This window comes from Bacillus rossius, chromosome 2, assembly GCF_032445375.1.
Source record: "Bacillus rossius redtenbacheri isolate Brsri chromosome 2, Brsri_v3, whole genome shotgun sequence".
Classification (NCBI taxonomy): domain Eukaryota; kingdom Metazoa; phylum Arthropoda; class Insecta; order Phasmatodea; family Bacillidae; genus Bacillus; species Bacillus rossius.
In genome coordinates this window covers 107,829,369-107,849,724 of record NC_086331.1, presented here as the reverse complement: position 1 = coordinate 107,849,724, position 20,356 = coordinate 107,829,369, and the positions used below count along the sequence as shown (strand labels likewise).

Genomic DNA, 20,356 nt, shown 5'->3' with positions numbered 1-20,356 from the left:
ACAATACATGAAGTTTGTTAAAATACAATTTTATGCAATATACTGAAGGTACACAATGTTCATAGTTACGTATCAGTTGGCACCCTTAGTCAACTCTTCTCTTCCTTGCCATTCCAGTGGGTATTCAGATGCACGTACATAGTCCTACGATATTTAAGTTGCCAACCATTGAGCGAGGGCATAACTAAAAGTGTTTTCTATTGCTTACAAATAATTTATTTTTTCATTCATACGTAGGAACCCCAAATTAAACATTTTCAGGTGGTTAAGGAGTAGACGTTCTTACTCTTAATGTTGTCATCATGAATCGTGAGACAATTTTACAAAAAATGTGGCAGTGTATCTTTAAAGACAAACAAAATTTAACCAGGGAACAAGATAAAGTTGAAAAATTGTTGGCTTGTTTCAGAAAATGCATGTATCAAGTATACTATCTTTGGTTTCAACATTAAAGTTGTTTACATAGCTTGGTGAGTCCATTGGTACAAAGCTCGAACATTGTTAAGTGCTAAATTGAGATTTCCTGCTTATAATGTTTTTTTCTGGTGCTCCCTTGAAAAACATTATAACAGGGTTCTACTGTACATAAAAAACACAAATAAAAAAATTAATAATTTTAAAATCAGTATTTAGACTAAAAGTAAAGAAGTAAAAAAAAAGGTTCAACCAAAAACAAAAATAACAATCTTAGTGTAGAATTAAATATGAAAATATATAAATGTTAGTAATTGAAAAACTTCCCTAAAACTGTGAGGCCAGTAAGTGTACAGTAAAACCTGTTTAAAATGACACTGCTTAAGACATTTTCCCGCCTAAAACGTCAGACTAATAGAGCGCCAAAAATTTCCTATGCCATTAACCATAACATCACTTAATTAATAAATTTTGGGGTTATTAAATTTCCCACTTAAAAAGGACTACATCAACACAAAAAAATCATAAATCTTAACCCATTACATGCCTGAATGCATTCTGAGCATAGTGACCACGTGTTTTGCATGCTAAATTTATGTTTTGGTTTATATGGATGCTCGGCACATCAAGCAGTGCCGTAACGTCTAGCTTGCCCAATATTTATCAGGCAAATTATGGTAACTATGGAACTTTGTCAGAGTTTATTCGTCACTTGCTGATTTTTTTTTAGTTCACGTGTGTCATGCACCTTTTTCAGCTAGGTTGAGGTTAAATAATAGACATATTTTGTACGTCCTAATTTTTGATAATGCACGGTACAAATTCATCATTTTGAGAAACAGTTTGAGTACACTTACATCCTTATAATTTTGTTTATGTTAACCTATATTAACGTAAACAAAATTATAAGAATGATACATTAAAGACTGCTACAGTAAAGACCTAAAAAAAAATGGTGTCTCATGAATTTAAGAAAAATTACGAACTTACAAATTTCTTTGAAAATGATTGTATACACAAATATTTTATATACATTAAAAATATTCACAAATGTTTAGTTATTTTACAGAGACTTTTTTATAAATATTAAATAGAAAATCACAACGCAGCGTGACGGCAGAAGATAATTACCATAGTGCATCAGCTTGATTTGAGCGGCAGTGGGAGGCAGAAATTATAAAATTATTTCCAAACTGCAGTCCGGATTTTATAAATAATAGCTCACTCTTGTTTATAAATGTTTTTTTTTTAATCTTTAAGAAAAAATTGTGGTTATAAAAACTTATTAGAAAAGGAACGTAAAATTTAAAATGTAGGCTAATCAAACAGACCATGCATGTTGGTGCTGTTCCTTGGCAGACGCTGCCAGGACGGACAGAAAGATAACCAGATATCTCGGTGGCCCGTGCTTTGTTCTATCAACTCGCCCTTGCTCCAAAGCCTTCAAGGGCACGGCGAGGTTAGAGTAAATGACTGTTATCGCTCTCATTCTTAAGTTGTTTTTGGGATATTTTCAACAATACTAGCCCTTTTCCTGGTAGGACCATTTCCCTTCATACGCTCCTCTGTACCACCTGTTCAACTAGTCTTAGCAGTTCCACCACTGCAAATCCCATCCCAGTCAGATTTTAAATAAAGAATAATTAAACGGTAGAGCATCACAAGCTGAGATCTTTCATTTGTAACAAAAGCATGTTTAATAATTTCTGCAAAAACTAAATACATTTTCTGAATGGTTAATAATTACATAACAATTACAAAGAATATATAATCCTAGATTTCTTCAGGTTGTATCAGTGAGGTTTCACTAATGTAATTGTTTAACCTCTATGCAATTCCATTTAGACTTTAATACTGTACATTTTATGAACATCGCAACTATTTAACCAATGAAAAATTTATTTTTATTATTTACCTTTTTAATAAGTTTTCCTACTTAAGAAGCACATTTTGTTTGGTTTTGCCAATATTTTCTTGAGAGAGTTTTACTGTATTAATTTAACATCCTTTCCCAGCAATGACTGCTAGTTGTGAATGTTCGTCACATATACAAATTGACTATCAAACTTGCAAAAAATATTCATCACACGGAAGGTGGTACGACATTGGACTCACATTCACAGGAACAAAGTTCGGTTCTCCATGGTTTCCGAAAATCACTCTATGCAAATGCCAGCTGGCTTCTTGCTATATGCCATGACACTCCCTTCCCCAATATTCCTGGCCTACACCATCGAGTGTTAAGTCTCTAACAACCTAGCTGTCAACTAAAAGTTTAATAAAAACAATTAAAAACTTGTGTTATTGTAATGGAGCTAGGATTTCTACAAAATCAGATACAAGCTATTAATTATAATGTACGAAGCACACTCAAAAATACTGAATACACATATTCTAGAAGTCTTAATTTATTCAATTTTATACTCAGGAAGTATATATTTATACAGAGAAACATACTAATAATGCATTCTTTTCCCGCCTTGTGCAAAAGCATTTCCCACTGTTTACGTAGAATTAGTGCTGTATTTCGTAGCAAACCATCGGAAAATTTAGAGAAAACAATAAATTCTCAAAATGAATAGCATGAAGTTTAATTATTAAGCGTTACTGCATGAGTGTATGGTCACCACAGCTTCGTTCGCCATTGTAAACAACTTACTTTTTTTTTTGTGCCACGTGCTATTGTACACCATACGGCCATGAACCAAACATATGGTGACATAAACATAAAAATTAATAAGTACTTTTCTTAGCGTTCCCCTTTAATCTTAAATGTATTATGCATGAAAATAAAGGTGAAAACTCACATTTTAAATACACAAAAGAGCAGATTACTGCTCCATTATTAAAATACGTTTTAAGCAACGTACGAGTTTCCTATAAATATGGCGTCTTCGTGCATATTCGGCGATGTTCATTTTAACACATTAGAAACATTCTGAAAAGTCAAACGCCTGCAATGAATATCCAAACAATGCAATGGCAATTTAACTTCTATTCCTCAACGTAAACAATTATATTGATGGTGGTAGCTATAGTTTTATAGTATTATTTCTCAAAAAATTTGAAATTAATAATAGTTTAACATGTAATTAAATACAAAGTTCAAAAATCAATTGTGTTACAAAATTTCAGCACCAAGTGGCTATATCAAGATGCTTCAACATTCTCATCTCTTACACAAGAACAGCAATGTTTAACTTTCGGCAATAATGAAGAACGGGGATATTGGATATATTTATAATTTTAATTATAGTGAAGTTCTAGTTAATATATAAAAACGTAACCGTCTTTGACATATTATTTAGTGTGGTATAAATTTTCTTATTGTTTCCCATATAGTGAGATGATAAAAAAAATTTGAACATTTCCCTCATTTTGCATTTTCCCAGTTTTTACATATTTTTTTCCTGGTCCCTTGAAATATGTAAAAATGAGTTCTACTGTAGTCATTGTACAAATATTTTAATTCTTTTTTACATATTGTCACAATACATGAGTAAGAACTGTGACTGTCTCATTAGCAAGAAATCAAACTTTATATCAACCACGTTATTCTCCTTTAGTACTTTGTATGGTACAAATTTCACAAGTTTATTAGTTACTCCACAGACATGTTGCACCAAAAATGAATTTAAAATTTCAAAATTTAAACATGCTATGTTTAATTGCTTGTAAAATATTACCAATTGACTATATAAATTAAAAAACTTTGTGAGTATTCAATTTGAAAGGACAAAAGTGCATCTTTTAGGATTTGATATGCCCCACATTCCTATATGTTTTAATCTAAAATGTCATTTTTATACAAACTTGCCTCTAACTTCAAAGTAGAATTTCGAAGATAAAAGGGAATCAAGGGACAATTTAATGACTTAAACAGTAGTTTTTAATTGAAGACCCTAGTTCAAAACAGTTTATGATACTGAAAGTTCTGAAAATATGAAGTGATATCAGCCATAACAGAAAAGTTACTAAAAAATAGTAAAAATTTACAAAATTTCATTTTAATATTCTAATATCTTTCAAAAACTACGAAAATTATATTTCTTTTGAGTAATTTCATAATGAATGACCCTAAATCTGAGTGCACTATCTTGTGGTCCATCACACATTTATTTGCACTTTCTTGCAGTCATTTATGCCTAATGTCTCCAGAATCTCCCAACTATATGTTCTGTGATGATTGTGTTTATGTTTAAGTGCAAAAGAATAAGTGAATGTGTGAGTAAATGATTGAGTGAGTAAATGAATAAGCTGGTGATAGTTCAATAGTGTGTACAAAAAAATTAATTCTAAAATTTAAGTATGGAAATAAATTATATATAGCCCAAAAAAAGTCAAAATATAACTTTAAAAAAAAAATTTATCAAAATTACAAGAAACTAAACAGACTCATATTTGTAACATCTATGATCAAAAGTTGCATGCATAAACATGCGATACTTAAGAGTATAGATCCTCATTTTCAGCAAAAGAAACATACTTGCAACTAAAACTTCAACATATAAGCATATCTGGAATTACGAACACGTACCTTGACGAGAGCTAATAATAGATTCAGTCTCAGTATAAGTTGTTTCCTCAACATTAGCACGACCAGCACGCAGAGGATTGGTAACACTATAACAAAACAAATCATATAAAACTATTGCTTGAAAAATTACATACGGAAACCCACTCAAATTTTATTGATAAGGCCCAATTTGATTCCAACAGCATTTCTTACTGAAACAATAGGGATTTGAGACCTGTAGTAAAGTACATATTTCACCAATACTAGAACTCAAAACTTACAATTAAATAGAGTTTAGTTTGAATTTCAATTGTGGTTTTCAAACATTTGCAACAGTTAGAACAATTAAATCACAATGTTCCTTTTAAAAAATATAGCTTCTATCATGGCACAGCCCCACTATTTACCGACAGCTAAACCAATAGAATCAATAATTGCAATGCAAGGCACCTACTTTTGGAAATCTAAACCCTAAATGTTTGACCACAGGTGTCAGCATTGGCCCACGCTGACTATAAGTGTGCCCATGCTTAAACAACCTCCAAGACTTCTAGCAGTAACATGTAGTAAATAACTCTGGCACATTTTCCACTATCATTTTACGCAGCATTTTTTCACATTTAATGCTGCTAAAAATTTCTTGGTTCGGTTAACTGATATTTTTTGTTATTCAAAACTTTTTTTTGACAATTCCATTATGTATATTATATATATATGTTCCTGGCCAACAACGAAAATTACTGTAAGTACTGTAAGTCTGTATCAACATTTTCCCAAAATAACAAACAAATAACAAAATCATTGAGCATATATTTTGAATGCATTTTTAAAAAATAAGTAAAAACAAAGGCAGTCAATACTGATTCGTCATTACATCTATAACAATTTTCATGGAACCTCAATATTATATTTAGTGGAAATCAAAACCTCTATGATCATTCATAAAATAAGAGAACTTAATCATACACTTCTGTTGGCTAGATCTTTAACTGCTTCATGGCTCTGGGTTGACATCACGTCTGACCACGGAATTAGGAATTCAAATGAATATGTAAATAGCTATTATCACTGACTTTAATTTCAGTGATACTATTGTAACTTATAAATAAATATAATCATTGACATAAATAATGTCATAAATAATATTAGTCAAATAAATTCTATGATCTAGTTTCACATCAGCACCTGGAGGAGTGCCTCGACTCTGTAATTTTTCTTCTAGACTGTGTGTGCATGTGACATTTCTTATCAGAAAGTTAGAAGTTTAAGAACTGAATCAAACAAATTTTTTGATTACCTGTCACATCCAGGTTACAATATTATTTGCCTTTCAGAAACATGGTTTAACAGTACAGTATTAACTCACACTACTTTCAAAAAAATGTTTCTCTGCCTCATATAACCACAAATTATGTCTATTACGAAAGACAATTATCCATGTACACCCTGGGGGTCATTACCCACATGTTGAAAAACATTGATATAGACCATTTTCATTTCATTTTTCATTTTCTTTTTATTGTTATAAATACATACATATATACAGGTTTTGAAAAGACTAAATAATGAAATTAGAGGGAATAGGTAGACAAAACATAGTATTTTGATATGATTTTTAAAAGACTAATGAAGACATTTTATGAAATATCATCTCTTTATTAGTCTTAACAAAATACCAAATGATCTAAAGAAGGATTAATTCATTTTACTATAGCAGTGTAGGTAGTTCAATAATCACTATCTTAGTGCAACTAATTTATGTGTTAACTATAATAAATAACTAAAAAACACACGAGCCAACATAACTGCTCCAAGTATAAATATACAACTTACTTTAACAAAGAAAAATCACTTACCAGGGTGTCTACAGAAGTGAGCAAAATAATTTTAGTGACTTTTTAGTGACCTTTTCAGTGACTTTAACTGATCTAAATGGCAACATTATTTTTCCGGATATATTTTTTTTACTTTGTACTTTTGACTAAAATAATTGAAACTTTTACAAAAAATTACACATAAGGCATAACAATTATGCCTAAAAACTACCAATGACCACCAAAATTTAAAATGACATGTTATCCTAATGAGAAGATTGTGTATTTACTATACTTATATGGACGCGGAGGCGGAAAGCATCGTTATCGTAACAAGTTTTACGTACCTAGTATACTGGAACATCTAAGGTTTGAAAACCTCTGAATCCTCGTACAAATACGAGACTTTTCATACATCAGGCAATGCTAGACTGTTACGGCCTGTGTCCTAAAAAACTAAACAACGAAAACGAACATAGCACGACAAACAGCTTGGCATAGCATTGAATTTCACCACTGCGTTTCTTGGTATCTCATTTCAGCTCTTTGTTCTTCTATCGCAGGCCAAACCATACTAGAGAAAGAAAAAATAAGGCTGTGCCAATTATACAGTCACTTAGTGTCCAATAAATACACGTGAAAATGTGTCAATAGAAAAAAAATTTCGTGAGCTTGTACCGAATTCCGTGACTTTTTAGTGACTTCGTGACCTCGCATCAAAATTCGTTACTTTTTCGTTACTTTCGGGACTTTCGTGACTTGTAGACACCCTGCTTACGCATATTTGGATGCTAGCATTCACTTCAAAGTATGGAATTTTTAGGCAAAACCAAGCACATTTAAATTATTAAACAAATGAAAATTCATAACCATTGTTCACTTACTGGGACTCCGTAGTCCTGTCCACAGGAACTTTAATGTCGGAATGTGTGACGCTGTCTGTGCACTGCGAAGTCCCATCAGACACATTGCTGCCATCAGCAGACACCAGCTGAAAGAATATACTTGTTTTATTAAGTTGACATAAGAAGTAATAACAAATATCAGGAAATAAATCTTTACACAAAATTTCCTTATTTTATTTTATAACTTAAAACACAAAATGGTCAGATGAAACAATCCTGGTGCTGCCAGTCTACAAAAAAACCATCTGCTGCAAATTAGTTGGTTGTCTAGGTGAATGAGTGCGGTCAGGCACAGGAGGGCTACAGCAACACTAGCTAACAAATTAGACCCCCTCTTCAACTATGAAGGATACTAAGCTAGTGTAAAGTATTTTCATTAACAACTTTGGTAGTTTAAAATGTAATCATATAACTTGATTGCAAAGTAATATTATGTTGGTTCCTTGCACCCAGTAATACCACTTTTATTAATGCTAGCCAATTTTTATGTTAAAAATGGAATGTTTAAACAAATGTTTTAGCCACTACCCAAAACATAAGACACTAGAAATAAGACAAAACAATTAAACCTGTATAGCAGAACGTTCTTAATTATTTGAATACATCATTTTAAATTCTTTTAGTAGCTCTATAATTTTGAATTAAATGTTCCCTACTGAAGCTCTATAAATTATTTGGCCATACTAGGCCAGTCAACAAGAGCTTTTTACCAGCAGACCCGAAAACTCGATATAAGGGTAATTCGATGACGCTGAATCGAAAGGTGCTAATTTTTTTTGCAATTGGACGTAAAATTTTTTAGAGAAAATGGTTAAAAATTGGTTTAAATCAGTATTTCTCAGAATCTAGGTGTTTAATCAAAACATGTTTCAAACAAAGATTGTGGAGAGTTAAAAAATACAAAGAAAAAGGTTCTCAGGTCCATCTTTGTATTTGCAAACATGAGCGAGAAATATTGAGAGAAAGTAGTGAATCATAATTGTAAAAGTTGGGCTAGTGTGCGTGCGAGCCTACGTGTGAACTAAACACAAACGAAGGGTCTTCGGCTATTCTCGGGCCTCTCCGTCATGACTAGAGTGAGCAAGTGAGAGACGAAACTGCTTGTTCTCTCTTTCTATTTTCTCACGCGTTAGCGAGTATTTTTCGTCTTTGGCCGTCGAGTGTCGAGTGTTCTATATATCTAAATATAATGGCGTATAACCGTGCTGTTTTTAAATCGAATCGTGATGCTTATGGCAGGTCATTTTCTTATTTATTGTCAAAAACAGTGGACCTTAAATAAATAAAAAAAACAATATTTCATTTGAACAGAAACTAATAGTTTCTGAAACCATTTTTCTTCAGTCAAAAGTAAAAATAATGAATTAATTTTGTGTCTGGACATAAAATAAATAATGAATTAATTTTGTGTCTGGACATAAAATTAATTGATAAAATGAATTTATGGAAATTTTAGGCCTCACAAAAATTTATTTGTATATCAAATTATTGTATATGTCTTCTTTTTAAGATGAAATTTAAAATTTAAATACTAGTCCTATTAAATTATGTATTTTATAAAATTTTAAATTACACATTTTTGCCTCATAAATATTTATTTATACATCAAATTGAATACATATTTTCAAACGAAGAATTTTATGTCTGTACATAAAATTAATTCAAAATATACAGAAAGGATACTAAAAACGTGTAATTGATTTTTTGTCTAGATATAATTTTAATTCATTTTTGTTATGATATAAGAAAACAGTAATGCATTTTTTTTTCAGCTTCAAAGTCATTAAAATGCAGGAAAAAAATAGAATGGGCCACAAAATAATTGGAATTTAAATTCGATGAATTAAAATTATACTACGACTGCATGCTATTAGAAATTTAAATTGCAATGTGAATATTAAAATTTCGTATATAATTTTATTTGAATTAAAATTGTGTATATAATTTTAATTTCTGAAAAAAATTTCATGGAATTAAAATAATGTACTTAATTTCAATTTAAATATTTGAATTATGCACATAATGAAAATTGGCAAAGAATATTTTGTGTGGGCACAATACAAATACCGTAAAAAATAAAATTTGTTTCAATTAATTGAATTATTGTAATTGTGCTATTTCAATTTAAATTTGAAATAGCATGCAATCGTTATATAATTTTAATTCATCGAATTTAAATTCCAATTATTTTGTCCCCCAGTCTATTTTTTTCCTGCATTTTAATGACTTTGAAGCTGAAAAAAATGCATTACTGTTTTCTTATATCATAATAAAAATTAATTAAAATTATATCCAGACAAAAAATCAATTCCACATTTTTAGTATCCTTTCCTGTATATTTTGAATTTATTTTATGTACAGACATAAAATTCTTCTTTTGCAAATATGTATTCAATTTGTTGTACAAATAAATATTTATGAGGCAAAAATCTGTAATTTAAATTTTTATAAAAAACATAATTTAATAGGAATAGTATTTAAATTTTAAATTTCATCTTAAAAAGAAGACGTATACAATTTTATATACAAATAAAATTTTGTAAGGCCTAAAATTTCTATAAATTAATTATATCAATTAATTTTATGTCCAGACACAAAATTAATTCATTGTTTTTACTTTTTACCGAAGAAAAATTGTTTCAGAAACTATTAGTTTCTGTTAAAATGAAATATTGTTTTTTTTATTTATTTAAGGTCCACTGTTTTTGACAATAAATAAGAAAATGACCTGCCATAAGCATCACGATTCGATTTAAAAACAGCACGGTTATACGCCATTATATTTAGATATATAGAACACTCGACACTCGACGGCCAAAGACGAAAAATACTCGCTAACGCGTGAGAAAATAGAAAGAGAGAACAAGCAGTTTCGTCTCTCACTTGCTCACTCTAGTCATGACGGAGAGGCCCGAGAATAGCCGAAGACCCTTCGTTTGTGTTTAGTTCACACGTAGGCTCGCACGCACACTAGCCCTACTTTTACAATTATGATTCACTACTTTCTCTCAATATTTCTCGCTCATGTTTGCAAATACAAAGATGGACCTGAGAACCTTTTTTTTTGTATGTTTTAATTCTCCATAATCTTTGTTTCAAACATGTTTTGATTAAACACCTAGATTCTGAGAAATACTGATTTAAACCAATTTTTAACCATTTTCTCCAAAAACTTCACGTCCAATTGCAAAAAAAAAAAATAGCACCATTCGATTCAGCGTCATCGAATTACCCTTATATCGAGTTTTCAGGTCTGCTGGTAAAAAGTGCTTACTTTTCCTCTTGTTGACTGGCCTAATACAGCCAAGTAGCTACAATAATCATATTTTTCTTCTCTATCAAAAATTTAGTAAAGAAACTTTTTAAATGTTAATAAAAAATAGTGTACTTAACAGCCATCCACTTTTATCATTTGTCCATTCATGTGTTCACTGTTTTTAAAGTGCTATCAACAGATTTTCATATGGAATAGGTAAATACATTGGGGCACTGTACAAAAAATTTAGCTGTCTAACAGATTTCTAAACACAAAATATTTTTTTGCTAAGCATAATACAATTGTTATAACTGTATCATTAATTTCCTTGTACACTGCAATACAATACTGACAAACATCCTTTCACAACAATACATAGGTTGAGTACAAAACACACACCAAACTGTGGGTACATACACAGAACCTTTAGAGGAGGGAGTATGTTATGAACACAGGTCAGTAATGGTTGGGTTTAATGCTAGATCATTGCTGTTTACTAAGTGATAAACTGGATACATACCTGTTAAGTGCAATGCCTTATGTAAAAATTACACAACTCACCACAGTAAAGTTAGTTGTATATTGTGCCAATATGGCATTCCACATGGCAAAGGACCCACCTTATCTCTTGAATACAGTAAAGACTCTAGTTATCAAAATAAGTATTTGTGACAGTATATTCATTAACATATAGCCCACAGTTTTGATATGAATTTACGATAAGCATTGTATGACGTTTATTTTTGTCACAGCTCATTCCTTTTTATTAGGATATTCCAATCAGTACAACAAAATCACACAAAAGCTAAGGAAATATTATTTGCCTAAAGTAACAAACTTTGGATTACATGATTGCCATTTTGTATATTATATTGTATAAGCCATCACTGGCTTGCTTCCTTCACCACATAAGCAAGCCAATTTGTATACAGTAAGTCCTCTATTTACGTCGTACCGATTTACGTCGTTTCGGATTAACGTCGCTAATGTTTGAGTACTCATGTTTCAATTTAAGTTGTCGCCGATTCACAATAACGTCGTTTACAATGACAGTAAATCTTTATTTTAACCAAAACACCGTATATAATTCGTTTATAATTCTTTGTTTCCTTTGGTAGTTAATTTATGCTATGTAGCGTAAGCTACACATTCACCGCCTTATCTTATCATACATCATTAGGGACGCTTCCTGCTCTTACGTACAGTATGTACTATATATCTGTTTTTATATTTTAATCAATAAAGGTAATAAAGCAGCTGGTTAAATAACCATTCTATAAAGCTGAGAAGTACTAGTTGGACTTGTTTCCCACGCTGTCGGTTGTCATTTATTGATAAAATTGCCCGTTGTCACGTCTGTATGCCAGCGCTTCCGGCCGACCTTGGGCCGTGGCCGGCCGGTGGCATGAAACATGGCTCATTTTGCGTCGTTTCTATTTACGTCGCGGTTTTCAGGAACGTAACCCCGACGTAAACCGAGGACTTACTGTATTGCGAAAAAGTCTCACACCATCACTTGCTTGCTTCCCTCACCACATGAACATACCCGCTTTCATATTGCGAAGGAGATCTCAAACTATCACTGGCTTGAATCCCTCGCCACATGAGCATACCAGCATGTGTATTGTCAAGGATGTCTTACACCATCACTGGCTTGCTTCCCTTGCCACTTGTGAATGCCAGTTTCACAACCATTGCCATAGAAAGCCATACAAGAATAAGCTACTAATGTGATTTGAAAAACTTACCCAAGAAACAACACGGCCGTTGAAGCAAGGTAAATGTGCATCATCATAAACAATTTCTTCTTTAACAACCCTGAAATAAAATAATTATATAATATTAAACCCACTTTGCCAGACTTACGAAAAATTTTAATGTGCGCGAAAGTGTTTAACACCTATGACTAGAGACCTGCAAAATTCGCAGTTTCGATGGCCTTCAGGATAGACTGCACATACCCCTGTACACTCGGGCAAATAACACAAGTTCATTGGCTGCCGACTTGTAAGTCGTCTCAGCTGGTTTGTCTGTGATTCGATCCTTCTTTGGTTGAGGGTTTATAACTGGTTGAGATTCGTCCAGATGAACAGTAAGCCAATAGCAAAATTATCTAAGAGGTATATGTATTTGAATTCTAGCCTATCACCGAATGAATCCGCGAATTTTGCAGGTCTCTACCTATGACTTAGTTGTTAGACTTATTTATGTTTAAACATGTTACTATCAAGCACGTTCAACCAACATTTTTCCTTCCTGCATAAAGAAGGGAACACAAAAGCTAAGAAAAAATGTATTTTCTTTAACAAACTTTTAATATGATGAAGAGGTCATTGCTTTGAAGATGTGTTCTCGTGCGAGGCTGCTTTCCCCTCCTCACCTTCCCCTCCCCCCCAAACCCATCTTAGTGCCTTGAAGTCACTTTTTTGTGTGTGCCACCCCTCTTCTTCTTAGTGCATGTGCAGTGGCACCTGTATGGGTATTGGCGAGGCCTCTGCCTCTTTTGTGGTCAGAATTTGTAGTAATGCATTAGTTTGGTTAAAGGTCACTAGCGCAGCGCTGACCTCTGCGACGGGAACCTCAGGCCTTGCATGGCCAAGTATTTGTTGAAGTTTTCATGGGTCGTCGTGTGTGGGTGTTGCAAGATGGCTACAGTAAAGTAACAAAAATTTTACTTCATGTGCTTTTCTCTACTTTTTAATTTTATTTTAATTGCCATCATCTAAATTGAAATGTTTAGTTACCATGTTTTGAAGTCATAACATAATATTTTGCACTGAAGACAACCAACGACCACAAGGCCATGCAGGGTTAGGGCGTTTCTCGGACGCATGTTATTTCAGTATGTTTAATCTGTAGGTATTCTTTTCTTTTTTGTTAATGCAAATTTTTTAAAAGGTTTTGAAAGATCATAGTTTTATCTGTCTATGTTACACGTAGGCTTTTTGTGCTTGTTGGGGGTTTGTCGTGTGTGCCCATTTAATAAGCTTGTTTATGACGTTTAGATTCTTTATGACACTGTTGTATGTTAAAGTATTAATGTCTAATTTTCTTGTAATTGATTACCCTGGAGTTTTGCTGGCTCATATAATGCTTTAATGTTTCAGCATCTTGTATATAGGAAAATCTTAGTAAATTACATGCCGCAGTTGGGTAAATGTAGAGTGAATTCTGTAAATGCATGCGTGTGTTGTAACTTTTGTATTCTTTATATTTCACTTTGCAAGTCACACAATTCATAAATGTGTTTTATACTCTTTGCTTATTATGATTTGTAACTAGGTATTTACGTGTGTCGTCAGTAAATTGTTACAGATACAAAGTTAATTTATATAATTGAATTTCTATAACTTCTTTATTTTGATGTGAATTTTTTGAATTGGTAGTATTTGTATTGGCTGAGTCCTGCTATGACAATTCATGTAATCATAAACTGTCATTTTAGTGTAACTGTAAATTTTTCTTGTGTGCCATCTTTAAGCACATTAGCAACTTTTAATATACCTTTTCAAATGAAAGAAAGTTCAGATGTTTTCCTTTCAAATTTATTTTTTATTCATTTGACATAACAAACAAGGGATCTGTAAATAGGGGGATACCAGAACCCTTCTTGGTAGACTATCTTGATGCTCGCCGTAGTTTTTACACTGCCGGGACTCGTGTAGTTCTCAGACATTACAATGATTAAAAGTTAACGTTTTTAATGATACTGCAAGATTCTGAGCAGCCTTTTTCCAAGCTTAAGATCTGCCACACAATTCCTCAACACCTTGTGTTCTTGCTGGTTAATGTGTTCAAAAACCTTTTTTTATTTCTTTCTTTTCGCTCATCGAAAGGCAAGCGTTCACATGAATTTACAGTATTTTAATGTAGCTATACTGACCCAACCAACCTTCCACAATATGTCTAAGTATTTTTTACGTAACTGACGTAACCTATGAATTGTTTGTTACTACATGATTCAAAACACTACTTTAAATAACATGTAAAAAAATTAATTCAATGATATTTAAACAAACAACAAACAACATAAAATATTAATATTTCCCTACAACTGCAATACGCCAACATATTAACTACTTTTATTATAAAACAATACTTTTGACTTAAGTTCTCCAAAATGAACACACAAACTAACTAGAATAAAAAATTAATGGATGCAGCAGCAACACACAGATATTGACATGCGAGCTAAAAACTAGGATTTCTCAGAAACTAGTAGGAATTTACTAAGCTTAACGCTGTTTTCGGGGTAAATACAGTAACGTATCTAGTGTTGGAAAATGGTATTTTAGTAATTATTTTTGACGTGATAACATCTTATAAATCGATGAACACCGGCTGCACGCACGAAAAAGCATGACTAATTGTCATGTTCCAGCTGAGCCCAGCGTGCAAGATCCTGCAAACCACAGTGCGAGAAAATCTTCTATAATATCAAACAGGTTAAGGTGGGCTTTTTAACTAATTTTTCGTGATTATATTTAAACAAATTATTTAAATTAAATTTGCAAAAACTGTAAATAATATTTGAAAATTAAAAAGTATGTAATTTTTCATCAATGTTTTCTTATGACGTTATCACGAAAAATTATCGTCCGTAAACCGACTTTACAGACAACCCCCTTTTTTTAATTTGTGGAAAAGAAACGACGTAAAATATTTACCAAAATACTTTTTCTGTGGTTAAGTCCCAGTCAGATGTGCATATTTGCTGGACTTTAGTTCTTTGATGTTATAACTTTTCTGGTTCAAAATGAGTGGCAGAAAGCAGGATGTTGCATGGCTTTCATCTGAACATGCTGAGAACGAAAATAACTAATGTAATAAAAAAACCTGGTTTAAACAAACAAAAAAACAGGTTTTTTTTTAATCTGGTTTTTTTCCAACCCTGATTATAGTAAAGTTAATGTCTCGCTGCTTTTCCATACCTAAATGAAATAATACGGTAAATATTTACTTGGGCGGTATTTCCGAAAAAAAAATGTTAAAAATCCGAAAATACCTTTATTTTATGCTCTTCAACTTCCTCTTTTCATTAAAAGTGGCGGAGGTAAGAAATTCCAAATACGTTAGGAGATATAGAATTTTTAAATTTCATCATTAGAGTTGAGCGGTATTTGCAAAAAAAAAATGTTAAAAATCCGAAAATACCTTTATGATATGCTCTTCAACTTCCTCTTTTCATTAAAAGCGGCGGAGATAAGAAATTCCAAATACTTTAGGAGATATCGAATTTTTTAATTTTGCAATACAAGACCTGTGGAACCATTCGGGCGGCGCCATTTTTGTTATTTTGCCGTGTGTTCGTGAGACGTGAATACGTGAATCGTGAATGCGTAATTAATAAAATGGTTGATTAGGTCAGGTCAGTTACATTATTAATACTTTCAAACTAAGCCGACATTAAAAATTATTTTGTGAATTAATTTTAATGGCTGTTTAGTTTTAAAATATTTATAATGTAACTGACCTGACCAAACAAACCCGGACAAAGGGTGAACAGTAAACTAAAATGGTCGATTAGGTCAGGTCAGTTACATTATAAATACTTTCAAACTAAGGTGATATTAAAAATAATGTGAATTAATTTTAATTATTCCTTAGTTTTAAATTATTTATAATGTAACTGACCTTACCTAACAAACCCGTAACAAAGGATGTACAGTAACAACTGAGGTAAATTTTTTTGTTACTTATTACTTGCGCAACAATATCAAAATAACAAATAAGACTTTAAAATTAGAAACGTTAAAAACTCACCTAAGTTGGAGGCGGTAATTAAACACCGTTTTAAACAATAATTGAACTAAATAATCACGTATTAGTTAATTTGAATTCTGGCCTATCACGAACAATCACGTGACATCATTATCCAATAAAAAAAAAATACTCGTACGTAAACAAGAAACAATGGTCCACGCACGCCACAGGAATGCGCTGGTTTTGTGCTGAAATTTAAAAATTTGATATCTCCTAAAGTATTTGGAATTTCTAATCTCCGCCGCTTTTAATGAAAAGAGGAAGTTGAAGAGCATATAATAAAGGTATTTTCGGATTTTTAACATTTTTTTTCGCAAATACCGCTCAACTACATATGAAGAAATTTAAAAATTCGATATCTCCTAAAGTATTTGGAATTTCTAATCTCCGCCACTTTTAATGAAAAGAGGAAGTTGAAGAGCATTATATAAAGGTATTTTCGGATTTTTAACATTTTTTTTCGGAAATACCGCCCAAGTAAATATTTACCAATAATACAATTCAGAAAATACTTTTTTCAAACACTAAAGACTGCCTTTATTTAACCTAAACAGCTTTTCTTAAGTCCAACTGGTTTCTGAGAAATCATCATTTATAGTTTACATTACAATACCTGTACATTGACACAGTCGTCACCATTTTTTTGCTTTCCCGTGTGGGTACATGTGTTTTTGTTTTGGAGATTAAAGTCAGATATTGAGAATGGTCAATACTTTCAAATATTTTTAATGGTTGCTTAGAAACTTGCAATTTATTACATAGCTATACTGACCTAATGAACTATTCACACAATTTCACAGGAATTTTATTGTAGCTATAACTAACCTAAACAACCATCCACACTTTTTACAAGTATTTTTAATGTAGCTCGACTATTCTCTAATTTCTCCTTCATGATAGTCTATCAAAGTTGAATGACATGAAAATCTTTCATGAACGTATTTATCCTGTGATATGTGCTACTGAATTTTCTTCTGCAAGCGGCGAACTTCGGTAATCATTGGTGAAACTATTCGGGCCTCGGAACGGACTTGTGTGAAATGGTTGCTACGCTACATAGTAATTCCCAAGCAACCATTTAAAATAATTTTACAGTATTTATAATCTAGTTAAACCAACCTAACTAACAATCCACAATATATTAAAGTATTTTTAATGGAGCTAACCTAATCTAAGTGACCATTCTCACTATGAACCATATTTGTATTATTTGTACCGAACATGCACAAACATGACTTCGGAATGTACTGTTGTGAATATTTTGTTTGCAGATTCTGTGATTCTCCATGTATAAGAAGATAAAAAAAAATGGTACATGCTGCATCAATGAATAGGTATTACAATGTCAGCTAAAAAGGGTGATTTCTCATAAACCATTTGTTACATAAAGATGCTTTTTTCAAGGTAAATACAGGAATGTTTCTAGTACAGTAAACTCTCGATTATCCGTGTTAATTGGGACCTTCCGATGCCCGGATAATTGAATGCCCATAAAAAAAACCCGGATAATCTGTTTCACCACCTAAAAATGATGTATTTACTGGCAAAAGGGTGTCTCTTCAGTAGAATTCTATGAGTACAAGCAAAGGCTTTGTATACAGTGTCCCAGCTTATTGGACCGTAAACAATACTGGCACTGTGTTGCCACCATCCTTCTCCTTTCCCCTTTATTGCTACGGGAGGGAGAGCGGCGGCAGTCCCAACTCAGCATCTTCCTCCACCCCTTTAACGACCTAAACCAAACATACAAAGCATTGTCAACATCTGCGTGGGTAGATGTTTTCATGCTTTTACGTTTAGAAGGCCCTGCCACACTGTCTGATCTACTAGCAAACTGCAAAAGTTTTTCTTCACTTTTATTAATGTCTCTCACGGTTTGGATTCCAATTTCATATTCCTGTGCTAATTTCGCAGCAGTTTCTCCTTTTTTTTAACCTGTCCACAACTTCTAACTTCTCTGCTATTGTCAGCACTTAACGTTTCCTTTTACCAGACATGATTACAAAAACAAATGTGCCTGGGAGAACTGATGTAAATAACTGCGTGAAAAATGCCTCTTCCAGCCGTCAGGAGTGTGGGAAAGTAAAAAGGGACCTTTTTTTTTAGCGTGGCAGTGCGCTGTGAAAAGAATGCTTGAAAAGAAAATGAAAAAAAAAAGGGGGGGGGGGGGGAGTTGAGCCGGAAGCAGCAGTCAAGGCATTCCTTTTTGGTTTAAAGTGTGACAAATTGACGGGTGAGGTTGGCGGGGGACCGAGGGTCTGAAGGGTCAGGTAAATAGCTTTCTGACACAGCAGTAAAAGAAAAAGAAGAAAAAAAGCGCAGCACAGTCGCGGCGTAGCTACACCCCATCATTTTTTTTACAACTTCATAAAAAAAATCAAGCACGGATAACCCGAAAACCGGATAATCCAGGCCCGGATAATGGAGAGTTTACTGTATTCAAAAAAATGTATTTTCTGAATTTTATTACTAATTTCCAGAAAAGTCGCGACGTAAGAAAATTACTGATGATATTCTGTTAATACTAATTATTTTCCTTGTAATTACAAACTACCAACTACAGCAGCCATTAACTTTTCAAGACAAAAATAACCTAATTATACACAGGAATGGGGTTTGTTTATAATGTTGTAATCAGGCTGCTGTGTAAACACCGAGTTTTGCAAGATCTTATTGCTATACCTATCACTATACTGTTCATTATGGCCAGACCCTAAGTGAACTATTATTTAACTGAAACTTTGCCAAAGCATACACATACACTCAAACTGAAACTTTGCCAAGGCATACACGTACACGCAATCTAAATTCGAACAGCAACAAAGTAATGCTATATTTTCAATGGGTTTTTAGAAGTACATTAGCGACCAAGTGCCGAAAAGTCACACACAGTGTTTATAATAGACATTTCAGGGTTGCAAACATAACACTTGCAAATAAATTTTGTACCAGGCATACAATTACGTTTAGTTCACTAATATTAGGCACGATTCAAACAATGTTATAGTTTGTTAAATAGCTTAAAAATAAAAAGTGCCCACCCGAAGTCGTCGTCCATAGACTTGAAAAAAAACTTGTAGTTGGGACGATTAAGCACATTCTTGAAGTCCGCTAATGTAACTCGTTCTGGAGCAATAGTTAATTTAACTAGGTATGGCGTTTCCTCTTCATCTATATAATAGATTATTTTCGTTTCTTCCATAGCAACACAAACTCGTCAACAATCAAACATTGCATTAGATCTTTCAACATGGCACCATCTATGTTCAATCAGTGTTGCCAATATATAAAATATAATCTCAAGATATTATGGGTACGTTCGCGTCATGCTGATCTTACTGCTATCAGAAAATATATATTACTTGGAAGAAGCAAAAATTCCAAAATAATGACTAAAAATACATGGAGAAAGCCTTCAAAATACTGACAGGAATAATCAGGAGCACATGGAGAATACTAACGCACGTATTCCTAAATTAAAATCAGTGAATAACAAAAAAATATTTCCAGAAAAAAATTAATAACAATTACAAAAAAATCTGGTTTGTACTAGAACACTATCCTTTTTGGACAAATGAGAAGTACACGAGATGAAAAATCTGTTTTTTGTTATTTTTCTCTTTTTTTTTGTTATTCACTAAACTTAATTAAGGAAAATGTTCATTAGTTTTCTCTGTGTGCGCCTGAT

General features: G+C 32.5%; 1 protein-coding gene across 3 annotated transcripts in view; it reads right to left on the bottom strand.

The window, feature by feature from the left end:
- The window catches only part of LOC134529592 (segment polarity protein dishevelled homolog DVL-3), an 85,933-nt gene extending 65,917 nt beyond the window's left edge, over positions 1–20,016 (bottom strand). Inside the window, exons 1-4 of one of the 3 annotated variants that reach the window (XM_063363844.1) lie at positions 19,710–20,016; positions 12,654–12,723; positions 7,629–7,735; positions 4,952–5,037 (exon numbers count right to left, since the gene is read on the bottom strand). In XM_063363844.1, coding sequence (XP_063219914.1) covers positions 4,952–5,037; positions 7,629–7,735; positions 12,654–12,723; positions 19,710–19,870 — 424 coding nt within the window. In that variant the 5' untranslated portion in view covers positions 19,871–20,016. The remainder of the gene's footprint in view (positions 1–4,951; positions 5,038–7,628; positions 7,736–12,653; positions 12,724–19,709) is intronic. The other 2 variants (XM_063363842.1, XM_063363843.1) reach the window with 2 other exon arrangements.
- Between the last annotated feature and the right edge of the window lie 340 nt (positions 20,017–20,356).